The sequence below is a fragment of the Antechinus flavipes genome, chromosome 4 (assembly GCF_016432865.1).
Source record: "Antechinus flavipes isolate AdamAnt ecotype Samford, QLD, Australia chromosome 4, AdamAnt_v2, whole genome shotgun sequence".
NCBI classification, from domain to species: domain Eukaryota; kingdom Metazoa; phylum Chordata; class Mammalia; order Dasyuromorphia; family Dasyuridae; genus Antechinus; species Antechinus flavipes.
Genome location: NC_067401.1, coordinates 73,947,626 through 73,973,906, shown reverse-complemented (window position 1 = coordinate 73,973,906; position 26,281 = coordinate 73,947,626). Strand labels below are relative to the sequence as shown.

Genomic DNA, 26,281 nt, shown 5'->3' with positions numbered 1-26,281 from the left:
TTAAGAAGTTGTTTTCTTCAGGATATTTGTTTTCCATTTCACCCAATGTATTTATTTCATTTCTCCATTTTTCTTATACGTCTCTTCTAAGATCTTTTTAAAATTTTTCCAATAGAGTCTTTTGAGATCAGTTCATATCCCTCTTTGAGATTTCATCTGAAGGCTTTTTGCCTTTAATGTCTCCAGGATTTGAGTTCTGTTCTTCCGACTCCATAATAGCTATGAATGGTCAGATTTCTTTTTGCTTTTTGCTCATTTTTAAAGGTTGAGATCTGCTCCTAGGGCAGATTGTCCCAGGCTTCCTCTAGGGCCACAGGGGCTACTTACTGCACTGGAGCTGGTAGTGCTGCAGGCTTTCCCACTGTGCTGGGTGGGCTTGGCCGAGTTCCCCCTGTTATGCAGGGATTCAAGGGCTACTCACTATTTGCCTTCTATAGTTGTATAGGAGTCTCACAGTTAGTTTGCTGATCCACTGGCTTTGCGAACTAGGACAGAGTAGCCAGCACTGCCATATTTTGGCTAAGAGCCTCCCACTCTATTCTGGAATGGGCCTCTCTACCCTGGGCCTGCCTGTGCTGGGCCATATACCCCCACTCAATTGAGACAGACCTTTCCTGAAGTCCTTTCTAGAAATTTGTTACACTCCAAATGTTTGTGGATTCTATCATTCCAAATCCTTTCAGAGCTTGATCTGGTGTTGATTCTGAGGGAAGCCAGGAAGAATTCGGGCAAAGTCCTATCTACTCTGCCATCTTGGCTCAGCCCCTATAACTGATATTTATGTTGTGCTTAACATGTGCCAAAAATTGTGCTGAGTGTTTTACAATTAATATTTTACAACAACCCTGGAAAGTAATCCCTATTAATTATTATTCCCCTTTTACAGAAGAGGAAATTGAAGCAACTAGCAGTTAAAGGGTTTGCCTGTGATTACCAAGCTAGTAAGTGTATTAGGCTGTGTATGAATTGACGTTTACCTAATTCCAGACTAAGAAAATTATCTGTGACACTACTTAGCTATCCCTTTTGATTATGAAATGGAGGTATTGTGTTGTATATCAATAACTTTCAGAAATTTTGTACATAAAAGATAGGTAAAGATAATTGGTTGGGGTAGAAGGGCCAATGGAATAATTTTTTATATTTTAGAATTTGGAAGAACTAAGAATATTTAGAAGCTAGAAGGAAAGGAGAGAGTGAATATGTAACAAAAAGGACAGTTGCTAGTAGAACATTCAATTCCATTGTGTCTGAAAATGATGTATAATGAAAGTTGAAGAAACTTTGAAGAACCTGGAAAAGAGGAGATTTAGGTGAAATATTTAATAACTATGTGGAGATACTTTAAGAATGATAAAACATAGGAGGGATTACCTTTATTCTACATGATTCCACAGACTTTTTCTTCCATATAAAGAAGCACATTAAATTTGCTTCAGAACATTAATTAAATAGCGAAATAGTTTTTCCTTTGAGAATGACTTTCTGGTCATAGAAGTATTCAAGCAAAGGCTTGATGCTACTTGTCAGGTATATTGCAGAAGATATTTTTTTTCCATGGGTGAGAAATTGAATGAAATGATCTCTAAAACTCCTTTCTAATCTTAAGTTTCTGTGGCTTGAATTTATTTCAATATCATTTTCCTCCAAAGTCTGGTTAGATCATTTACCCTAAAAGTAACTAAGGTTAACATTTCTGGGGAAAGGAAGTAGAAAATACTAGCACATGAAATATTTACAGGAGTATTAAAGGCCTAATTGAAGTAGAGAGGAAAGACTTAGAATAGTGTGATAGGATATTAGAGATAAGAATTACTGAAGAAGACAACACAAAAATAATGGTTGGCCTGTATCAAAGTTTTGTTCTTGATACACTGTAGAAAAGGGAGGAAGCTTCTTTTATGACCAGTGTAATATAATTTATTTGGCTAAATAGGTTTTTATGGATTAACATAGAATCACTGTGGTTAACATTAACATTGACCACTTTGTGTGTATGCACATATGTGTGTGTTGTGTATGTCTATGTACAAAACCATGATCTAGGTGGGAAAATAAGTTAAAAGTTCCAAACAATGAATACAGGTCTTTAAGGAAAAAAAAAAAAGAGTTGACATTTCCTGTTATACAATTGTGTTTGCTATCATTAGCAGATTCAGATATGGTTAATAGGGCAATTCGTTATCAAAAAAGTGATCTTTGATCAGTATTTTGAGAGGATTTTCGTTTTGTTTCAAACAAATAAGGACTTAGGACAGTTTTATTGAATAGGGATATTATTTTTTAAAGTAACAGTAACAAATTTTTTAAAAAATGACTGAGAGTAGCACGGTTTCACAGGAAAGATGATCTTCTTGGTGTAGGGAATGGTAGGAAAGGGTCAAGGTTCTTGATGCAGTTAAGAGATGAGCAAATTTTTCATTACTTCACTGAAATAATAAACCGAAGCCACAATATGAATGCTAAATTTTGGAATTCTTGAAACCAAGAAAGAATTTACTTAGATTGGCAAGTTATTGGAACTAAGATGTTTTAGTTTAAAAAGAGAAAAGTTTAATGAGTCATTGTTTCTTTTAGTAAGAGCAGTTGCAAAGCATAACATTGAAATGTTTTCACCTTTATTACTGAGAAAACATCAGCTCACCTGTCTATAAAAATTTTGGCTTTGGTTTACATGAAAAGTTACTGATTTGTTAAAGATGGTACTATTTCTTTGAAGTATATGGACTTACAGAGTTGCCCAAGTTTTTTTGTCCTTCATTTCCATGCCTATATTCTTATGTAACAGAAAAAAATTTTTTAATGCTATTCAGTAGGGATTATTATATGCTTTAGAATAAAAATTAGAAGTGTTTCACTATTTGCTTTGTTTCGTTAAGAATTGTTTTCAAATTATCTTTCTGTTTTCCTAACTATATATTAATACGTATGAGAATTGACAGAGGGAGGGATGGTTATTGAAGTTATTATTAGAAGTAAAACTAAAGAAAAAACTGAATTTACTGAATTTACCCTGAAGTAAAATATGCACCATTACTGATCCTTATATATCAGCGAATTGAACATTTTTACAGTATTTTATTCAATTAATAACATTTATATAATGTTCTTTATATCTTTCTCTCTGTTTAGGAATTTGGTTAAGAAATATTGCCCTAAGCGTTCTTCTAAAGATGAAGAGCCTAGGTAAAGTATACACATTTTTGGTGTCTATTTATAGAACACTTACCTAATTTACTTGCCTAATGACATGATGTCATTAAGCAATTATACAACTAACTCTAACAAAAATATTTATTAATAAACTCATCATGAACTTCTTACAGATTGCCAGTTCTTTTGATTATGATGTTGTAGAACCTTTGATATTATCAGTAAATTAGTTAATCCTTGAATCTGCTGTGAAAAAAAAAAAAGCCCAGCTATTATGATTAATACCTTAGAAACTAGGATAGACATAAAGACTATTACTTCATGATGTTTACTAAAGAATGTATAAGATTTCTTAATGAAAAGAAGGATTAGCTATTTAAAAAAAAACTATTTGAAATGATTTGTCTTTTGCCTTTTGTTTATAGTAACTTTACATTATACTTTCCAACAGTATTAAAAAATTAATTTCATTTTTGTATTTTTACACTCCTTATTTAGTGATTTTTGCTTTGCTTTTTGTGATGGAGAAAAGATTCTGTTGACTAAATAGAAGGAAGAAAAAACAGTTTTTAGACTAATTATAATTTCCTGAACTGAATAAAAGAAACTACAAGTCCATTATTGTCTTTTTGTCAGGGTCATCTGCATAGCAAACTTTTATTAAGTGCTTACTGTTTTCGTTACAGTGTTCTAGGCACTTGGAAGAGATAGAAAAGTCTTATGCACAAATAACTTAGACATACAATAGATAGATATATATTTAATTGTAAATTCAAATGCATACATGAAATGTACATAATCCAGAAATCCCTTTAGAAAACAGCTCAAAAGCTCTCTTTCTATCTGTCTCTCTTTCTGTCTCTGTCTCTCTTTCTCTCTCTCTCTCCCCCCCTCCACACACACCCACACACACGTATTATCAATATGTTAATATTAGAACTACCTGACATTAGAAGTCAGGATTCTTAGATCAGGTTTGTTATGAATTTCTGAACTCTCAGACCACCATATTGGCAATATTTCACAATGTATTTTAATTCGATGACTCTCTGTTTCTCTCTTTCCCTCCACACACATTCTTTTACCCTTATTTTTGCCCCCTTTATCCCCCCTTTTAGTGCCAACCATAATGGCACCTTACTTCCCTTCAGGAGGTGGGCAGGCAAACAGGCAGCTGTGTCCAGAGCTGATACAAAAGTTGTCCTGTAAATCACTCATCGGGATGCACTTGAGTGGTATGATTGGCAGGTTCCACCTTGGCGCAAGCACATCATCTCTGCAACAAGTTCAGCTTCCAAGCCTAGGAACCCAAGTTCATTCCCAAGGTCAGGCCAGTAATTTGACATCTTAAGCAATACCAGTTTTCTAAAAGGGTCTACAGGTAGTATTTTTCTTTATTTTCCACACCAGATATCCTCTTATTTATAAATTAAGATTGCTTCAAGAGGTATGGAACTATATGTCCATTTAAAAACTTAGTGTAGGATCTATCATTTTAAGTTTGCAAGCGTTTAACCATAATTAAGTTGAATATATTGACTTTTGTCATCATCCCATATTCTATTTAGACTTCACTAAAGACTTCCTCAATAAATGAGAAAAAAGTCTGTATTTTACATTTGTTTTTGACAGGTTTACCTCCTGTGTAGCCTTTTTTAACATCCTTAATGAATTAAATGACTATGCTGGACAACGAGAAGTAGTAGCAGAAGAAATGGGACACAGAGTATATGGTGAATTAATGAGGTATTCTCATGATCTGAAAACAGAAAGAAAAATGGTAATTACTGTATTTCATATCTATATAATTCAAAATGTAATTGAGAAATATATGCTTTAACTTTAATATATTTTTCAGCATAGAATAATTTCTCTTATCATAGAATTTTTAATGGTATCATTATTGCAAGAGAATTTTGCTTGCCTAATTTGTACATTCCTTTTTAATTTCAAATAGTAATCCTTTTTCTGAAATTATACCAATTGATAACTTTAAAATTTATTTTTAATAGCAAAAAATGTCACTTGACTAGCAATCTCTTTCCCTGTTTTGATAAAATTCATTAACCAACAAGGTTTTAAAAAGTTATAGGAACATTATGTTAGACAATTTTTGTTTATTTAGTTTTTAAATATAATTTCATTTTCTATTGAATTTTTTAGCATCTCCAAGAAGGACGGAAAGCTCAGCAATATCTTGACATGTGCTGGAAACAGATGGATAATGTGAGTTTTAATATTCACATGATTATATATAGTTTTATTAGATTCTTTTGATCCTCATGTGTATTTTATGTTCAATATCTTTTTGAGTCTGTGTTAGTGTAATTATTGAAAATCTACATTAGATTTATTATGTAATAGCTTATGAAATAGTAAGCATGGGTAATAGTAGATGGCACAGTCGATAGAACGCCAGCCCTGGAATCAGGAGAACCCGAGTTCAAATGTGGCCATAGACACTTAAAGCTCTTATTAGCTGTGTGACCCTAGGTGAGTCACTTAACCCAATTGCTTTGTTCCCCCAAAAAAAAACGGAAAGAAAGAAATTGTAAGCAAAATTTTCATTGTGGGTATGGTTGCTTTGTTTTTACTGGAAATTTTCACTGAAAGTTCTACAACTTATGTGTGTTTGCTCAAAGTAATAGTATTTGGAGGAAGTTCTTGTTTTTCTAGACTACCTACTAAAAAACTAAAAAAGATTAAATTGAAGAGGCAAAACTGATCTCAGAGTAAAAGAAAGACTTGGGTTCAAGGTCTGCCTCTGATAGATATTGGTTGCATAACCCTCAGTCACTTAACCTTTTGTTTTCTCAGATAATTCTCTTGAGACGAACTACAGAGAATGTGGTGATCTGTATTCTGAAATCACAAATCTAGTCTAAAACCTCTCAAGCAAATTGAAGTAATATATTCCACACTTCCTAGTGTGGAATAAGATCTTTTTATAAGTCAAAATTTGAAAAATTCTTAGTGTTCCTAAGTCTTTTGGTTTTATGTTGTTGGTTATTTGTTTCAAATTGAGTGCTGGAAGGGATCTTGGCATCAGATTCAACTCTCCCTCATTTTATAAATGAGAAGAATAAGCCCCGTAGAAGTAAGAGAACTTTGCAAAGGTCATATTGTGTCATTGTCAAACTGAAATAGAAATGGGAGTCACTGCCAGAGTTTAACTTAGAAAACCAGATGTTAACATTGTTTTCTTATTTACTTATTTTCTTAAATATTTCCCAAATTCTCAAAAATTTCCCAAATTTTAATTTCGTTTGAGTCATATTTAGGAGTGTTGTGTGGTTGACACCTGAACTAGAGAAGCAGATTTTGAACCCAGATCTATTCTAAATATATTTTACTTTTGTGTATAATGCTCCTTCCTGCCTTCCTTTTAGTCTCTTTAATTTCTTCAAACTTTATCTCTTCAGCATCAAGGTGCTGGTAATATTAGTTTGAAAGAAAGTGCACGTCATATTTAGGAAGGGTGGTGTTTGTATTTCATTTTGTATGCCTAGTTAATTAGAAAAATACTAAAATATCATTTGATATTCTGATGTCAAATGTCATGAGGTAATCCTTAAGACATAAAACAACTTGCATAGAGAATGATAAAAAAAAGAGTTGTTGCATTTTAAATTGCTTCTTCAGCTGCCTAATCATTCTTCTATCACTGTCATTTAAAAAATAACTGAACATGCAATTCTGGTTTATAACTACTTTTATTCCTTATACTTATCTCCACCTTAATATCTTTTAGATTATACTTTCCTTAACTTAATCATCTTTGAAAAGTCTTTTCTATTAAAAAAAAGAAAAAAAGACTTTTATGAACTGTTTCTCTTGGGTTTTTTTTTTTTTTTTTAAGTTCATATAATCAGTCATTGAACAGCTATTAAGAACCTCTTATGAACCAATGCTAAATTTTGGAGATAAAAAAAAAAACGTTGAAAGCAGTCCTTGCCCTTAGGGAGCTTACACATCAGTAAGGAAGATAACATCCAAAGAATTTGGTACAAACAAGCTACATATAGAATAAATTGGAAATAATCAATAGAGGGAGGGCACTAGAATTTCAATGGTACATAAATTCCTAATATACATATTACCTAGTAATTCATTTTGTGTAGTTACCAAAGTGAAATAAAACGTTTTCTAGTTTGTGAGTGCTAAATAAAGCTCTCAAGTTAGTAATCATTGCTATATATTTAAGTACTATTCACTAATAAATCTGACCTGAAGATCTTTGCTTTGCACGAATCATAGTTTTGTTTTATTTTTAAATTATGCTGAAGGAAATTTCTCACGTTAGTTTAATGCATCAGTTTATTCTGGTGTACAAAAAGATCTTTTACCTTTCTTGAATGCATAAAGGAGACATCATAAGATATACATTGTTTTCAGTTGATTCAAGAAGTATTTTATGCACTGATGACCTCAGAGCCAAGAAGACCTTAGTTCAAGTATTGTCTTTGATATATACTGACTCTATAATCCTGGTCAAGTCACCTAGTCTCTGAGTTGCAGAGAAAGCTCTAGCTTTCATTTGTAGAGGGAGTTTTCTTATCTTGCAAGTTCTTTATTCCAGTGAAATTAAAGGTCTAGTCTCTGTCCCTACTGTGCTTGAGGTGGTGTATTAAGAGGCTGAGGAAGTGTTACAAAGATGTGTCTGCCCGCAAAGAGCTTACCTATTTAATAGGAAACATAAATTACATGTAAGTACTACACATTGCTATTCTCTCAAATGTTTTGATTCCCCAGCTTCATAATGATTCTTTTGATAAAGTTCTGGGGGTTTCAGTGGATTACTGTGCTTACTCAGTTTGAGTCAATATTATGATACAGTTTTGGGCTTTGTTAAAAGAAACATAATATCCCCCAAAAGGAAGATGATTTTTCCACTATTTTCTTGATATTTCATTTGAAATGTTGTATTTTATTCTGGGCACCACAGTTTAAGGACATTGATAATATGAAACATGTCCAGATAAAGGCAACTGTGATGGTGAAGGTTCTTGATTCCTTGTCATGAAGATTGGAAGAAGGAATTGAGCATGAGCCCAGAGAAGGCAAGATTCAGAGAGGAGAGAAAAACAATATTCCCAAGAATTTGAAGGATTGTCCCTACTGGGTTTATATCCTAAAGAGATCATAAAAAAAGAGAAAGAACCCACATATATAAAAATGTTTGTGGTAGCTCTTTTTGTGGTGGCAAAGAACTGGAAATTGAGTCCATGCCCATCAATTGGAGAAGATTGAATATGTTATGGTATATGAATGTATTAGAATATTATTGTTCTATAAGAAATGATAAGCAGGTTGATTTCAGAAAGGCCCTAGAAAGACTTACCTGAACTGATGCTGAGTGAAGTGAGCAGAGCCAGAAGAATACTTTATGCAATAACAGCAAGATTGTATGATGATTAACTTTGATAGACTTGGCTCTTCTTAGCAATCCAAGATAATTCTAATAGTTTTGGGATGGAAAATGCCATTCACATCCAGAGAGAGAACTATGGATATTGAATGTGAATTGAAGCATACTTACTTTTACCTTTTTTGTTTGCTTTTTTTTTCTGTCTCATTTTTCCTTTTGTTCTGATTTTCCTTGCACAACATGACTAATATGAAAATATGTTTAAAATGATTGTACATGTATAACCTATATCAGGTTGCTTGCTTTCTTAAGGAGAGGGGGAAGGTAAGTGAGGGAGAAAAAAAATTTGGAACTCGAAGTCTTATAAAATTAATGTTGAAAACTATTTGCATGTAATTTGAAAAGTAAAATACTATTAAGTGAAAAAAAATTTTTTTAAAGAATTTGAAGGACTCACATGGAAGAAAAATTGAATTTGCTTTATTTGATCCCAGAGACAGAACCAGAAACAATAGAGGAAGTTGCAAAGTGACAACTTTTCAAAAATAGAACAACTTCTTCAAGGATATGTCATTATATGAGATATTAAATTGGAGGCTGTATGACTTAATTTAGTATGGATTCCTTTCTTTCCATGGCTTGGACTATATGGCTTTTGAGGTTCTTTATCTCTCAGATTCTGTGAATAGGTAGAAATCCTTAGAGAGGATCTTTCCATTTCTTTTTGATCTTTTCTTTTTATTTCTCTATTGTTTACATCTGTGCATCCCTAGAACCAAAACACCTCATTGTTTGGTAGAGAAGAAGCTATCCACTTTCCTTATCTTCATCAAAAATCTAGAATTAAATGTTCTGGTTTTGTTTTTGGGAGATATGGAGGTGCGGATATGTTTACTTAAGAATACCATTGCAAGAAGGTTATTGGCAGAAAAAAAAAGTTCAAAAATGCTCATATCAATATTACTTGTGACAGAAATTTAGACAGCTGAAAACAAAATATGTGTCTAGTAACTATAGCAGGGGTTCTTAACTTGATCAGTGTTTTAAAAAATAATTTGTATTTCATCATAATTGATTCCCTTGGTAATCCTATACATTCTGTTTTGTGCTTTTATAAGCATTATTCTGAGGAGTAGTCTGTAGGCTTTTATTAGATTGCCAAAAGGGACCTATTGACATGAAAAAAGTTACAGGCTCCTGCTGCAGTAGAAGCAAACATCTAATCAGATACAAAGATCTGGTCAGATCTGGCCTTTACCTTTATTAGCTGCCTTTTGCAGCTAACATTTCAGACAGGGAGACTGATTTTAACATTCAAAATGATTGCTTAATAAATGAATTAATTTGATTTCATGGTCAATGTCATGCTTTCATATTATCTGCAGAGTAAAAAGAAGTTTGAGAGGGAATGCAGAGAGGCAGAAAAGGCTCAGCAATGCTATGAAAGATTGGACAATGACACCAATGCAACCAAGGCAGATGTGGAAAAGGTAAGATGCCTAAAAATCAGAAACAAGCTCTACTGATTTGGGGATTAAAAGATCTGATCTGCTTCTTTCAGTATTTGCATTTCTTTGGCTAGTATTTAAATAGTTTTCTTTTCCTTTTTTTTGAGTCAGTGAATGTTGTGTATGTGTGTTTGCAAAGTCACCATAATTTGAGGAGTCAGTGACTGTGTTATGCGTTGTACATGTAGACATAAATTGTTGCTTTCAAAGAGCTTTTGTTTCAGGAAAAGTAGGGTAGAAAACATGGCTATAAATTAAAAATTAATGAATGAATTTACCATTTTGTGCCAGGCCTTGTTTGGTAGGGGGGCGGAGGGGGTAGGCCTATAGTAAATATTTTAAAAATGGCTTTCTTCACAAGGATAGGAATAAATTAGATTCAGCCCATATGCCAAAATAAGCTAGATATAAAGTATCACATTATGGAAAAATTAGGGGAACAAGGAAGCAATCACCTTTCAAAACTACAGAGTGAGTAAAAAACCAAAAAAACAATTTTTAATATATAAAAATGTAAAAGACTGCATAAATTTCATGCAACTATTTTATATTAGAAGGGAAACATTTGCAACTTGTTTCTTTGAAAAAGCCTTCATTGCCAAGATATATGAAACTGATTGAAACTTATGCTAATAAAATCCATTTCCCAGTTGATAAATGGTCAAAGAGTATGAATAGGCAATCCTTAAAGGAAATCATCCAGCCAGCATTCATATGAAAAATGTTCCAAATCACTGATAATTAGAGAAATTCAAATTATAGCAAATCTGGGTTTCTGTCTCACACCTATCAGATTAGCAAAGTTGACAAAAAAAATAAATATGACAGGTGTTTGAAACGTTGTGAGAAGAGAGGCACCTTGATATTGGTGGCAGTGTAAATTGCCAAGCCATCCTGGAAAGCAGAAAAGTTTCCTAAAGTACGTATATTTTTTGACAAAGGATACCCACTACTATTTTAGAGAGATCCAAGAGATGGAGAAAAGGTTCTATGTATACAAAAATATTTATAGCAGTTCTCATTTATAGCAGTTGTGGTAAAGAACTGGAAGTTAAAGGGATGCCCATCAGTTGATGAATGATTGACCAAGTTATGATTTATGTAAGTGATAAAATACTATTATATGAAATTAAGGAAGTGATGCTTTCTGGGAAACCAGAGAAGATTTGTATGGATTAATGGAGTATGAAGTGAGGCAGAATCAGAACAATTTATGCTATCATTTTAGACGGTATTGTAAAATTCAGTGATTTTGAAAGACATAAGCACTGTGATCAATTCAGTGATCAATCGTGATTATTCCTCTGACTGATGTTGAAGAAAACTGACCCTTTTATTACTGAGAGTTAATAGGACTAATATGCAGGATGAGGCACATTTTTGTAAGTGACCAGTGTGACAGTTTGTTTTATTTGAGCGTGTTTATTTGTCGTAAAGGTTTTTTATTTCTTTTCTTTTTTTTCCTCATTGGGAAAGGAGAGAGAGAAAAAAAAAATGCTTGGTAATTGGGGGAAAAAACAGGGTGAAGGAAAAAAAAGAAAAATCACCTTGGCAATGGAATGGAGGATGAATTAAAGTGGGGAGAGAGACAGGGAGGCCAGGTAGAAAGATGGAGTGGTATCCAAAAGAGGTGGTGAGAACTTGCACTATGGTTATTGGCTATATCTTGGGCTAGAGATAAGGGACTTGATCCAAGAGATGTTATGGAAGCAGCATGTGGCCTTGTCTTGTGTACTTGGGGTAAATGTGAATGAAGAGTTGGGGTGATGTTGAAGTTGCCAGCCTGGAGGACTGAGAGGATGGCATGCTCTCAACAGTGGTAAGAAGTTCATGAGGGGGTGTTTGAGAGGAAAGAAATTAAGTTTTGTTTTGGACATGTTGAGTTTGAGATACCTGCAGGACATCTATTTTGATATAACCAGAGGCAGTTACAAAGGTGTGAGTACAGAGAAACTAAGATTTGATTTATATTGGAATCACCTAGCCCCACAGGGATAATTATGTAATTGAGAGCTGATGAAATCACCAAATGAAAGAGTATAGAATGAAAAGAAGTGGGGGAGGGGACTAGGATGAAACCTCGTGCAGATGCATTCTTGATGGATCTAAGTGAATAATCAGCAAAAGAGATAAGACAGAGGAGTAATTGAACAGGTTGGAGAAGTAGTGTAGTATTTAGAAGGAAAAGGTGATTAATTGATAATGTCAAGGGCTGCAGAGGGGTCAAGTAGGATCAGGATTGGCAAAAGGCCACTTGATTTAGGAATCAAGAGAGTATTGGTAACATTGGGGACAGTAGGTTTGTTAAATGTCTTGGTCTGAAGCTAGATTGCAAAAAGTCTAAAAGAGTGAGAGATTGGGAGGTAAAGATACTTAGAGATTTCATTCTCAACAAATATAGTTAAAAGGAAAGTATCAATAGAGAATGACAACTAACAAATATGATTGGATCAAGTGAAGGTTTTTAAAGATGGGGAAGAAAGGGAAATTTAGATTAAGATTAGAGTGAGAATGGGCAGGATAGTAGGAACAGTCAAAGGTGCACATAGAGGATTTTGCCTGTGTAAGAAGGAATTCAAAAAAGAAAAAGAAGGAACGGTTCTTCATCTGAAATTAGAATGACAAAGTTTGTAAAGAAGATGTCTGAGTGACAATGAATGAGGATAGTGGGAAAAGGTGGAAACCTTGTTAATGTCAGTTTTTTGATGAAATTTGAGCTGAAGTTTGCATTTTAAATAATGATGAGAGGGATTCCGCTGAAACTTGAGGAGTTATGTGTGAAGCATTGAAATAACCACTATGGAGAGTGGATTAGAGCATTACAATTTTTTTCTCACTGAATTAAGGTTTGAGTTGAATTTAGAGAACATAAATTTGTTGTAGTTTTAATCATCAGAAGTTCATGATTTTCTCTCAGCTATATGGAGCAGTATATAAGTAAAAGGGAAATATGAATGATCGATACAAGATTTTGGATTATGACAAAGTAGCAAGGGAATTCATGGTGGAGAATTGAATGGTTCACTAAAGGTTAGATATAGGGAAAGGAAGAGAATGTTGTTGGTGCAGTGGATGGAAAGAACTGAAGTATGGAGAAAATGAAATTCTTTTTTTTTTTTAATAACTTTTTATTGATAGAACCCATGCCAGGGTAATTTTTTACAGCATTATCCCTTGCATTCACTTCTGTTCCGATTTTTCCCCTCCTTCCCTCCCCCGCCTCTCCCAGATGGCAAGTAGTCCTTTACATGTTGAATAGGTTGCAGTATATCCTAGATACAATACATATTTGCAGAACCGAACAGTTTTCTTGTTGCACAGGGAGAATTGTATTCAGAAGGTATAAATAACCCGGGAAGAAAAACAAAAATGCAAGCAGTTTATATTCATTTCCCAGAAAATGAAATTCTTGATGAAGAGAGTTGTTGGGCATAGATAAAGAGGAGTTGAGTTAGAACAGAGGTCTCAGCACTTAGGATTCCAGATGCCCAGGGTGGGCCCTCATGTCTATGAAGTACCCATGATGTGCCAGGTACTATGTGAGGTACTCGGAATTCAAAAGAAAAAAAAAACGAAGTAGTTGTTGCCTTCAAAGAGCTCACATTCTTTCAGAGGAGATTGCTATAAGATGATAGTCTAAATTATTTCTTATTTTCTTTTTCCTTTGCTTTGCATTCAGCTATGGTGGCAGAAGTCAGGATGAATGATTGAGGAAAAAGTTAGCAAAGGCAAAAGGGTGGCAAAATAGAGGGAAAAATTATAAGAAGGAATATTTATGCCTAATGAAAAAAATATTTTTTTGCATCAGATTTGTCTCACTGACTGAAATTGTTGTTAATTCCTCTTTTCATGGGTGGATATAATCTAAATTTTGAGTGGGATGGATTAGAATCGAGAATGGAATGTAAACTTTTTATTTCTCTTTCTGGCTGGCCCACCAGTGTTACTGATTTCTAGAGTTGTATTGAGTTTTTCTTGCTGAAGCTTGTATTGGTTGTAAATGATGCAGGAGGTTAGGAATGAAGATTAGTTCAAGAGCATGCACACATTTAGGAATTTGAATTCAAGGATTAGGTCTGCCATTTAAAAAGAATAGCAAGTATAACCTTGGTGTTTGTAAAAAAAAAAAAAAAAATAGGTTAGGGGCAATATACTCTTCCAGTCCATATGATAGCTATTCTCTTCTGCTACCTTGAGGAATTTATATTAGATGGAAAATGAGTAGCAGAATCACAATATAGTTCAGAGTGTAGCTAGGAAATAAGTTCACAATATAGCTAGGAAAATTCCATGCATTTTTTGGTTCTTTACCATAATTTGAATTTATGTTTATCTTTAGCTAATTCTTAGCCTTTTTGTTATCTAGACAGAAATTCTAGTTGCCAGAAATATTTGGATAAACAGGCCAATAAATTATGTTTACAATGTCTGTTAATGTACAGACATGAGGAGCAAAATTTGGAAAAATTCAAATCTAAGTAGTGAGTACAACTAGTAGTTTCATTCTGTGATGCCCTCCCTCATCTCATCCTTTTCTGCCTCATCTTAATCCTGGCACCTTCCCATCCCCAGCCCTTTTTGATTGTCTCTGTGGCACAGTTCTTTCTGCTTTGCTTCTGAGTTCCCCATCATATTGGTTAGTTTTCCTCTCAGAGACCATCTGGCACTACTCAGTTCCATCTTCCTGCTCAAGGAACAAAAATGATCCCAAGTTTTCCTTCCAGTTGACTAGGAGAATGCTTGTCTCTCTGAACTATAAATCTCACGGTGCCAGTGACTTGAGTTCTGTTACAGAAGGAATAGCACAGAGTCAAAGCTATCAAGAAATGTTTGAGGTATTAATGAAGTAAAATTAGTTCTTTTTAAAAGTTCATTGTAAACACTTTAGAGGATCACAAACTTTCTAGAGTCCAGAGAGACCTTATAGATCCTTTAGTCTTAATTTTAATGACTTAATTTTAAAGGTATAAAAAAGTGAGGCTTAAAGGTCCTGAAGTGATAAGACCCAAGATCACTTTAATAAGAGAAGAGCCAGTAGTTGAATCAAGGCCCTTGAACTAACTCCAGATTGAAACTGTTACAGAAAAGTTAAGAATTTTTCTAGAATGAACCTAGAATTAATCTTTAATAGCATTAATAATGATGATGATGATTAGCATTTAGTAGTACAGTTTATATTGTGATGATAAAAATGAGCAGGATGTTTTTATCTTAAGGTACTATAAAATTTAAGACATTTGAGATTTCTATTTGTTCTTATAAGTTGGGCTAACAGTTAAAGCTAATTGCTTAGTTATCAGATCAATTTAGTACAATTTAGATCCAGTAATCTAATATCTTAAAAAAAAAAAAGGTACCATTGTCTTCCTAATATTCAATACTAGCATATCCACTCATAAAATCTAGTCTTGGTTCATAAAAAATGTGAGAACTCAAGAATGACTTAACCCTGCATTTTTTTTTTTTTGGTAATAATTTAATCTCACTTATTTCTTTGTAGGCTAAACAGCAGCTGAATCTTCGAACTCACATGGCTGATGAAAATAAAAATGAATATGCTGCACAGCTTCAGAACTTTAATGGAGAACAGCACAAACATTTTTATATAGTCATTCCTCAGATTTATAAGGTAAGTTTTGAGAAGGAAATTAATCCTATTTTTTTTTTGTGAAAGGTCTTATAATTTTACATTTTGTCTCTCAAATCCAGGACACTGGAATGTTTCTAGATCAGCTGTTAACCAAAATTACCAGTAAGCTAAATCTGCATGATTATATATTTCAAAAATATTTTTTAGATATCGGATTCCTAAGAATTAAGACAATAGCTCACAAAAATGAATGATAAACATTTTAAAAATAAATGTTAGTTATCATTCTTTGTCATTAAGTGCTTTGTTAAGCAATTGGGAATCTGTTGCAATGGGGTGGCTTGAGTAATTCAGTGTATAGAATGTTGAACCTGAAAGTCAGTAAAAGCTGATTTCAAATTTGGCTTCAGCTACATCAGATGACCTCTGTATGCCTCAGTTTCATTATCTATAAAAGATGGCTAATAATAGCTCCTAACTCTCAAGGTTGTTGTGAGGATAAAATGAGACAATATTTGTGAAATGGTTTGCAAATCTTAAACTGTTATATAAGATTTATTTGCTCATCATCATCACCACTGCTGTCATCACATCTAGTAGTATTGAAACTTTTGATCGTCATGTCACATTCATTGTTATATTTTCCTCTTTATAATTTCTTGATTGATAGCATCTTCAGGAAATGGATGAACGAAGAACCATCAAACTCAGTGAATGTTATAAAGGATTTGCAGATTCAGAACGTAAAGTTGTTCCAATAATCTCAAAGTGCTTGGAAGGAATGATTCATGCTGCAAAGTCAGTTGATGAAAGAAGGGTAAGTACTTTTAAATGCATTCTACTTGGATGCATATGAATAAAAATTTAGAGTTTATGCTTTAGTGTGTGTTTCAAGAAGAAGACTACTTTGAATTATAAGTGTATACTTTAAATTTGGCTTGATTTCAAATTATTTACTACTAAGTTGTCACATTTCATTTTTCGCTATTATAATGCATGAAACGTTATTTTAAACCTTTTCTTTTATAAGAAAGATTCTTTTTTATAAATTCATAAAGAAATTATAAAATTTCTTTAGAATTTAGGTTGCTGGGTATAAGACTACTGCCATAACTGTAATTTTCATTCTTGGAGGGCACACATTTGCTCTCTTTAGGTCTTTGAAAGATGTTCTACATGGCTCCGGAGGCCACATCAAAAGGATTTCAAAAGGGTAGATTTAAGTTTGAGATAAAAAAAAAAAATTAACAAATAGAGCAGCTATTCAAAAGACAAACAGATGTTTTTACGTGATAGTAGATATTCCTTCAGTAAAGATCTGCAGTCAAAAGTGGATAAGTATCTGTTGATGATATTGTGGAAGGAATACCTAATCCTGTACAGATTAAACTAGGTTGCCCTTTCAGCTCTGAGATTTTGGGGTTCTTCTAAGGTGGGTCCTTTACTTTTAAGTTTCATTCTGGCTCAAAACTTAAGTTATAGGGAGTACTAAAATTTAAGAGTGGTTCCTTCAAATCACAATTTTTTTTTTAATTATAGCTTTTTATTTACAAGTTGTATGCATGGGTAATTTTACAGCATTGACAATTGCCAAATCTTTTGTTCCAATTTTTCCCCTCCTTCCCTCCATCTCCTCCCCCAGATGGCAGGTTGACCAATACATGTTAAATATGTTAAAGTATAAATTAAATACAACATAAGTATACATGTCCAAACAGTTATTTTGCTGTACAAAAAGAATCGGACTTTGAAATAGTGTACAATTAGCCTGTGAAGGAAATCAAAAATGCAGGTGGACAAAAATAGAGGGATTGGGAATTCTGTGTAATGGTTCATAGTCATCTCCCAGAGTTCTTTTGCTGGATGTAGCTGGTTCAATTCATTACTGCTCTATTGGAACTGATTTGGGTCATCTCATTGCTGGAGATGGCCACGTCCATTAGAATTGATCATCATATGGTATTGTTGTTAAAATATACAATGATCTCCTGGTCCTGCTCATTTCACTCAGCATCAGTTCATGTAAGTCTCTCCAGCCTTTTCTGAAATCATCCTGCTGGTCATTTCTTACCAAACAATAATATTCCATAATATTCATATACCACAATTTATTCAGCCATTCTCCAATTGATGGGCAGCCATTCATTTTCCAGCTTCTAGCCACTACAAACAGGGCTGCCACAAACATTTTGGCACATACAGGTCCCTTTCCCTTCTTTAAAATATCTTTGGGATATAAGCCCAGTAGTAACACTGCTGGATCAAAGGGTATGCACAGTTTGATAACTTTTTGAGCGTAGTTCCAAATTGCTCTCCAGAATGGCTGGATGTCAAATCACAATTCTTTAAATTATATGAAAGGATTAAAATTGAAATTAAGTAAACTGAAATTTATTAACTGTCTTGCATATGTGATTGCCAAGAAGGCTGAAATGTTTAGGTAAAACAGTCCTTTATTCCATGGAGTTTACCAAACAATAGGGATACAGGAAATACATAAATAACTAGAATACAAAAATAATACATGATAAATGAATAAAAGATGTATAATTACATAACAGTACTGTTGAATAGAGATATAGTACTATAGACCTCCAATCTCTAATTCTCTGGAGATATGAAGAGGGCAATTTCAAAATCAAAATAAAACAAACTAATTTGTTACATTGAAGTTCTTTTTTCATGGTTTGAGGAATGTAGGAATAATATGAAAATGTGAATGTGTTTCTGTTTTTCCTTGACTGAAGTTGGAACAAAACTATGAATTAAGGCCAAAAAATTGAATTTATCTAAGTTAAAACTCTGGCACAGTTTGACACCACTTTCCTGTCCCATTGACTAAGAGAAGATAGCTTTAATTTCTTTCAGCTCCAACTTAACTATATGAGCATAATGGGTATAGTTCAAAAAAAGTTTGAATGAAAGCTCTTTTCATAGATTGTTGATGGACCATTTAACTTTTAGGTTTTTTGGATGGTTTTTGAATAATAAATTGTTAGATTCTCCTGATTGACATTTTTTGTGCTGTGTCCATTTTTACCTGTGTTAAAGGCAGTAGTGTCCAAATTAAATAGAAATGGGTCTATGAGTTGTTTGTTGACTTACAAAGTTACAAATTAATTTTATCTTTCTTTTATTGTATTTTTATTCATCTTGTTAAACATTTCTCAATTGCATTTTAATCTGGCTCAGGCTGCACTTGGAAAACTGGTTTGATAACTTCTATTTTAATTTTTTGCAGCTCATTTATTAGCCTTTAATTCACACTGATTGAAGATTTTATATATATATATATCTGACATTTTGTAAGAGGGAATGGTTGATTTAATATCTGTTAGGAACCTTTTGAATCATAAATCTAAGCAAACATTAGTTTTTTTTCAATACTATTTTATTTTTACAAATACATATAAAGATATTCAATATAGATTTTTTGCATAACTTTTTGTTCCAAATTTTTCTACCTCCCTCCCTTACTTTTCCCCTTCCCAAAATAGCAAGCAATCTGATATAGGTTTAAATATGTGCAGTTCTTTTAAACATTTTTCCTTATTTGTCATGTTGAACAAGGAAAATCAGATGTAAAGGGGGAAAAAAGCAAATAACAACAAAAAGGTGAAACTACTATGATTAGATCCACATTCAGTCTTCGTAGTTCTCTCTCTGGATGTGATGGTATTTTCCACCCCAAGTCTATTGGAATTAGTTTGAATGACTGTATTGTTAAAAAAAAACAACGAAGTCCATTATGGCTAATCTTCACATAGTCTTACTATTCCTGTGTATAATGTTCTCTTGGTTTTTGCTCATGTCACTTAGCATCAGTTCATGTAAATCTTTCCAGGCTTTTTTGAAATCAGCCTGCTCATCATTTCTTATAGAATAGTAATAATCCATTATATTCATATACCACAACTTATTCCCCTACTTATGGGCTTCCGTTCAATTTCCAGTTCCTTGCCACTCACATTTAGAGTTTGAATAGCCATATTAAAGTTTATAGACTTTTTAAGGTGCTGATTCCTAGCACCTTCAGTTCTTTTTTCTTTCTGAAGTCTATTGTGTTTTTATTCATTTCATATAATGTTTTCTTTATAGTCCTATTTGTTTTATTTTGTGCATTTTTGAGAAAAGATCATAGGCTTCACCAAACTATCAAGGGGGATAAAAAGGTGAAGAATTTTACTGTTTACAGCTTATTTTTCTCTTCTCTGATTTTAATGTGAATCTGTTTCTCTCCCTATAACATCTAGTCGGATTGTAGTTGATTTTTATTTTAACTGTTGAAACTCTGAGGATTACAAGTAAAATGAAAATTTGGATTTTAAAACTAAATAATTTATATAAAGCTGTCAGGAGTTAATCATAAAAGAAGGGCTTTTTTCTGTTGGTATTTGATATATCTTTGGGTTGATATTTTTCAGTGATACTCTTAGGTAGAGAGGAAGAAACTATTTGCAGCTAAATTTTTCTTTTAATAATTTCTGTAATTTAAAAATATGAAATCCCTCATATTGTTTGTTAATATTGTTTCCCTTTGTTAATTTTCTGAAGGAAATCATTAACATATGTAGAAACAAACGAATTGGTTTTAAAATTCTAAATTTACTTTGCCCAGGACTCACAAATGGTGGTTGACTCTTTCAAGTCTGGATTTGAACCTCCTGGAGACTTTCCTTTTGAAGATTATAGTCAACATATTTACAGGACCGTTTCTGATGGTACTATCAGTGCCTCTAAGCAGGAAAGTGGGAAGATTGATGCCAAAACCACTGTAGGAAAGGCCAAGGGCAAGTTGTGGCTTTTTGGAAAGAAACCAAAGGTAAGACTTATATGTTTATCAAACTAATTTTTTAAAACCAGTATTTCAGATAATTTCACAGATTAACTAGAGAAGTTATAGTTAACATGGATATGGTCAGTTAAATGGGGATGTGTTTTAAAACAATAATTAAATATTGCTAGTTAAATAATTTTAGAGTAAATATGAATTTAATTGAGTATAGATCTTTTTCTAAGCATGATGCAAAATGATCGGATTTTTGGCCATAATCTTAGAATTTATAACATTGTTAATTAAAGTTGCTAACATCTTGTTAATGTTTGAATTGAAATGCAAAATATCCTCAGGATCCAACTAAAAGATAACTAGCACTGCTATTGACAATCAACATGAATGATTAATCACTTATGAAAGTTGATTTTGTTTATATTCAATTTCATAAATAATTTAAATATTCCTAAGAAAATTTTAATGGGCAGTATTCAAGATTCTTAGTTGAAGTTTGAAGTCATTACTTTAATGCTTATCCATGCTTAGACTTCATCTTTTGATTTGTTTATTTAGGTAGATGAATCCATTTCTGAAAACAAATAGAATTGCTTGTTTCTTATTTATAGTTTAGTTATTATAGTGGTTTTGTCAGTAAAGAAAAATAGGCAACTTAATGATATTGTATTTGTTAAATTTTCTTTTGATTATTCTAAAGCATTTTCTAATCTTGGTGTAGATATAAATAAGGATTAAAAATAATATGAAGTTAACTTATTACTAAAGAAAGCTGTAGTTAGTGATGAATACATTGTCTGAGAGAAGATATTGGCAAGTAGGACCAGACTGTTGGAAAGCTATAAGCATACATAAAATAAATTTTCTTACCCATTCTGGTTAACCTTGAGTCACAATTTAAACTTTCCTCTGTGTCTTACAACCTGTCCTGATTGTTGTAGCTACAGCAGCAATCATAAGGTACCTTTGGGTGTGATAAATATCCTCGATGAGTACAGTAAAGTGCCTCATTATTGAGGAATCCAGAGAAATCCATATATGTGCAGGAATTTGATAATTATTCAAATCCACTATTTCTCTTGAGACTTGTTTTTAGTTTGTGCTATTTAAGTTTTATTTATTGTATATCTCTTGTAAAAAATGAGTGGAATGGTATGTTTTTAAAGTATTTTTAACTTCTGCAGTTATTTAATCTTCAAAAAGTGTTAGTTGAGTTTTTTGTAGTATGTGGTAGGCTACATTTCTGTGAGGTTTATATGTGGGGAAAAGCATATTGCCAAAGATAGCATTTTCATTTAAAAAGAACAAACACTATGCACATTTGGCTTATTGATTCCTTTCTTTATTTCTATGTTAGCCACAGTCCCCACCCCTTACCCCTACTAGTTTATTCACATCCAGTACTCCTAATGGGTCCCAGTTTCTCACATTCTCCATTGAACCTGTGCATTATTGTATGAGTGAAATAAAAACAGGGAAGCCCAGAATTCCTTCTTTCAGAAGCCTCAAAAGAGGGGTAAGTTTAATAATGGGTTAAAATGCATGATGGCCTATTGTGTGTGTGGTGTGGCTTTTAATACTCTCCACCCTCATTATAAGGCTTTTTCTGAGAAGGCAGTTATAAAATGCCACTGTAATAAGAATAGCTACCCTCAAGTTAAAAGAAAGAAATCTCCTCTTTATAACATTTGAAATGCTTGATTCTAAAGGATGGTGTTATAAAGAGGGTGGTGGGTGCAATCATATATTTAAGCTATTTTTCTGTTTACATGAAACCATTTGTGTCCACCACTGTCTTGTACTGTATTCTACATTACTTACAGTAATTTATTATTAAACTTGGTCTTCTAATAATTAATTATGCTGACTTCACCTGCCAGTTTTCTAAAGCATCATTTTGGTAATAATTTAAATATTTATCACCACTTAAACTATTGTACTTACACAGTTGAAAAAAATTCAGGTACTTAATTTGACTTTTAAATGAAAGTGATCAATAAATTATGTTTACATTGAATTGGATTCCTTGAGATCTTGCTTTCCATCAAAACTTTTAAGTGCCATTTTTAAAAAAGACATTTACATAATACTAATTTATAATAATATCATCTATAAATAGAATGTTTTGGGAGACAATAAAACAGAAAAGTAATGTGGTTTCCTAGCAACATATACTACAGGAGCTTTAAATAAACTGACATTATTATCCCATTATATCAAGTGAAGCATAGTTTGGTTTATTTTTATATAGGGACCTATTTGCATTTTTCTATATAGTTTTAGATATATTTATAATATATTGTTTGGCCATTTTAAATTTGTTATGAAAAGCGAAATCATTTCTTTATGTATCATATCTTGATGACATATAGAGGAGAAACAAATTAAATTCCAACAAATGTCATATGAAATGTATTCGTTAACTTAAATCAGTCTTGACATCGTTAACTGAAGTCAGTCTTGACATATTTACATTTTATTTTTAAACTTAAAAATCCCTGCCTAGCATCAGTGCATTAGTTGATCATACATAACTTGATTTATTAACACAATATAGTGTTTTCTCATATGCAGCAAACAAATGATTTTTAGCAATACAATAATTATTTCACTGTTGATTATGCATTTCAGTTTTTTCATAATCATAACATAGTCCATACTATACTTTGTCCGTACTATAAACTTTTTTTGTGACTACTATAGCTAATACAAAAATAAATTAAGGGAGGGAGGAAGAAAGGAGGAAAGGAAAGATAAAAAGATAGATTATTCCAGAAGGAAGGAAGATGTGTAAAATGTTATAATTTTTAAGAATCATCAACATTATGTTATAGGTGGGTTCCAGTGACTGAATAATGAATGTAAAATTACCCAAATGTTTCAGTGTCAATCCAAATGGTAATTAATGCTTTATGTTAAGTTACTTGATTTATTTAAAAAAACCATAATATTAAGTACCATATTTTTAATAATATTTTACTTTTGGGGTCTAAATTTTTACAATGATGAACATGCTAGACCTTTATTAGGATAGTCTGTTCGATTTAGAGAGCTAGAGCCATGGTTTGATGTGAAGAATTTTGTAGGACATTCAGATATATGAAGAAAGAGGATTAAGAATTTGACATTTTTTAAGCTTGGGAAGATAAGCCTGAGTTCATGACCTATTTACCTTTATTCTTTTTTAATAGGAACAAAATTTTGTAGTTATAAATTTTGGAACTCCATTTGCTTGCCTAATAAGTCATTTTTATTTGCAAATATCTTACTGATTTAATGGAGAATAATCTGCCTCTTTAGAAAATCATGTTGTTCTCTGTCCAAATTCCTTTCTATTGGAAGTCATCTTGGAGTCAAACATCGTTTGACTTGGATTTCGTATTTTTTTCCTTCCAACTATTAAATTTGTGATTTTATCTGAGAAAGGGAAAGCTCTTGAAATTATAGTTTAACAACAGCAGATTAAAATCTGATTGTATCTTAGTAGATGGAATTACATAAAGCATCTGATTTGTTAATTAGGGTTTCATTCTATGGCTTTCTGACTTCAAGCCAAACTGCCTCACAAAATTATGCACAATATCAGATTGTGACACTTACTATATTACTTTTAGTATCAAGAGATTAGTTTTTGGAAATTGTGGTTTTTTTTCTATTTTTAAATCAAGTAGATTGAGATAATTTTACTTTATTAGTCTTTATTAATTCTATCATACAAGTATTCAGATTGGATTAAGAAAATCCAAACTAATCCTGAACCATGCCCTTCTAAAATATTTTTAAGCTTGTCTAAATTGCTATCACAAAAAATATATATATATATTTAATTGACATTTACTTAACACATACTACAATTAAGAAGTCATACCAGTATCTTGATTCTGACAATGGCACTGAGGTACTTTTTTATATGAGAGTATTGAGATGTAGTCCAAATCTGTCTGATTTTGTCCAGTTATAAAGCTACTTAATTATTTGATGTTCAAGAAGTGTTACCTTTGTTCTTATTGAACCAGTGTTTGATGAATAAAATGGTGTACATATTTTGTGTAATTTTTATAGAGACATCTACAAGAGGTTTCTCAGATTTTGTCTTAATAGGGTTGGTTTTTTTTTTTTTTTTTTTAAATCTGGTCTTGGGTAGAAAAGCTTGTTGATGATCCTCTTCTATTTCCCTGGTTTCTTTTTTTATGCAGTGAGTGACCAGAATAGCAATTTGAAAGTAGAAACATGATAATTTTGTATTAAATACTATTTTGTTTTGTTTGTAAAACATTTCTATTTCTCAAAATCAATGGCTCTGATTTAATGCAACTGTATTTGCTATATCAAGTTTAGTGAAATATAAGCTCTTTAATATGTAGTAACTTTCTGTTATCATAAATTTTCTTGTAAGGGATAACATGGATAGCCATCACAGATAATGTACAGAAGTTATTAATTTATTCATTTTGTAGCCATTTCTAAATGTCAATTTTCTGTGAAGAATCATCATTTAATTTGAAAAGAAATCTTTGCCCAAAATGGTCATACAAGATAATTAAGTCAGATATAGTGTGTATTTTACTTTCTTTTATATGTGATTTTCTAGAAGCAGTTTTAAAAAGTTATTTTACCCTTGCTTCATGCATCCCCATGAATTATTACCAGCAATGTCATAACAAATATAAAACACTGATTTATTCACTCCTATCTCTAGCAACGTAAAAAAAAAATTATAGACATTTTGTCTAGATTTATTTGAAAGGACCATGATTGCAAATGTCATCTTCTGTTATAATCATGAAACATTTATACATTTGATCAATTCATCATAGATAAATGGGTAGATATTTTTGTCAGATACTTGTTAAAATTCATCCATAGGTTAGCATTTCAATTTTTTCCTTCTAAATTTAGAATTTAGAAAATCGAATCAATGAAAAGTAAAATTTTCTTTATCTGAAAACTTCAATATTTAAAGACCGCAAACAAATAAGAAGATAGTTTTACTTTGTAAAAATCTTTGTTTAATGTGTGACAAGAATCTCAGGATACTTGTAATACATAGAAGAGCAGTGTCAAACTACTTCTAATTAATCTGTTGGTGTATAATACAAAAATATATATGCTATATAGACATTCTAAATGAAACAAATTTGAGATGTTTCAGACTTATTTGTGATTTTTCACAGTGATGGAAGTTCTACTTACGGAAACAAAACAAAGTCATATTGTGCCATTTTGTCTTTTTTGAAGTAATTTTCATTTTCTAAAGTGGGAAGATTATGTTTAACTATCAATGTTATGAATAAAACATTTTCTTTTTTTTAAAAAACCAATCTTGAAAATACCTTTGCAAGAAAAAGCAAAAGGCAAATGTTAAATATCACATCATTTATATATTGTCTGTATTTTTCCTCCATATTTGTTATATCTTAAAAATCAAAAATTAATCTCATGAACTTTGTAAGTTCAAATTCAACCTTGCTACCTTTGGTAAGCTTTGTAAAAATCAATTTGGTGGAGGGCAGCTAGGTGATGCAGTAGATAGAACACCAACCGTGAAGACAGGAGAACCTGAATTTGGCCTCAGACATTTACTACATCCTAGCTGTGTGACTCTGGGGAAGTCACTTAACCTCAATTGCCTCGGGGGAAAAATCAATTTGGTGGACGTATTTGTTATGATCTTTATTAATTATACTAGTGAATCTGCATATTTTCAAATATGTGTATCATTCTTAATTCACATAAAGGAATTCTTTGCAGAAAATGAGTGATTTTGAGGCTAATTTGAACATAACTTTAATCTTGAATTTTAATTAGTTAAAATCATAAAATATCTGCCCATTATCATTGTGTGTATGCTTTTATTGTCAGTGACTGATTTT

At 32.2% G+C, this 26,281-nt stretch overlaps 1 protein-coding gene across 4 annotated transcripts in view; it reads left to right on the top strand.

Annotated features, from left to right (window-relative positions):
• FNBP1L (formin binding protein 1 like) overlaps positions 1–26,281 on the top strand; it is a 117,257-nt gene that overhangs the window by 79,196 nt on the left and 11,780 nt on the right. For 3 of the 4 annotated variants that reach the window (XM_051993322.1, XM_051993324.1, XM_051993323.1), the window contains exons 3-10: positions 3,133–3,186; positions 4,786–4,933; positions 5,317–5,379; positions 9,907–10,011; positions 15,530–15,658; positions 16,290–16,436; positions 20,238–20,441; positions 21,766–21,924. In XM_051993322.1, coding sequence (XP_051849282.1) covers positions 3,133–3,186; positions 4,786–4,933; positions 5,317–5,379; positions 9,907–10,011; positions 15,530–15,658; positions 16,290–16,436; positions 20,238–20,441; positions 21,766–21,924 — 1,009 coding nt within the window. The remainder of the gene's footprint in view (positions 1–3,132; positions 3,187–4,785; positions 4,934–5,316; positions 5,380–9,906; positions 10,012–15,529; positions 15,659–16,289; positions 16,437–20,237; positions 20,442–21,765; positions 21,925–26,281) is intronic. The other variant, XM_051993325.1, reaches the window with a different exon arrangement.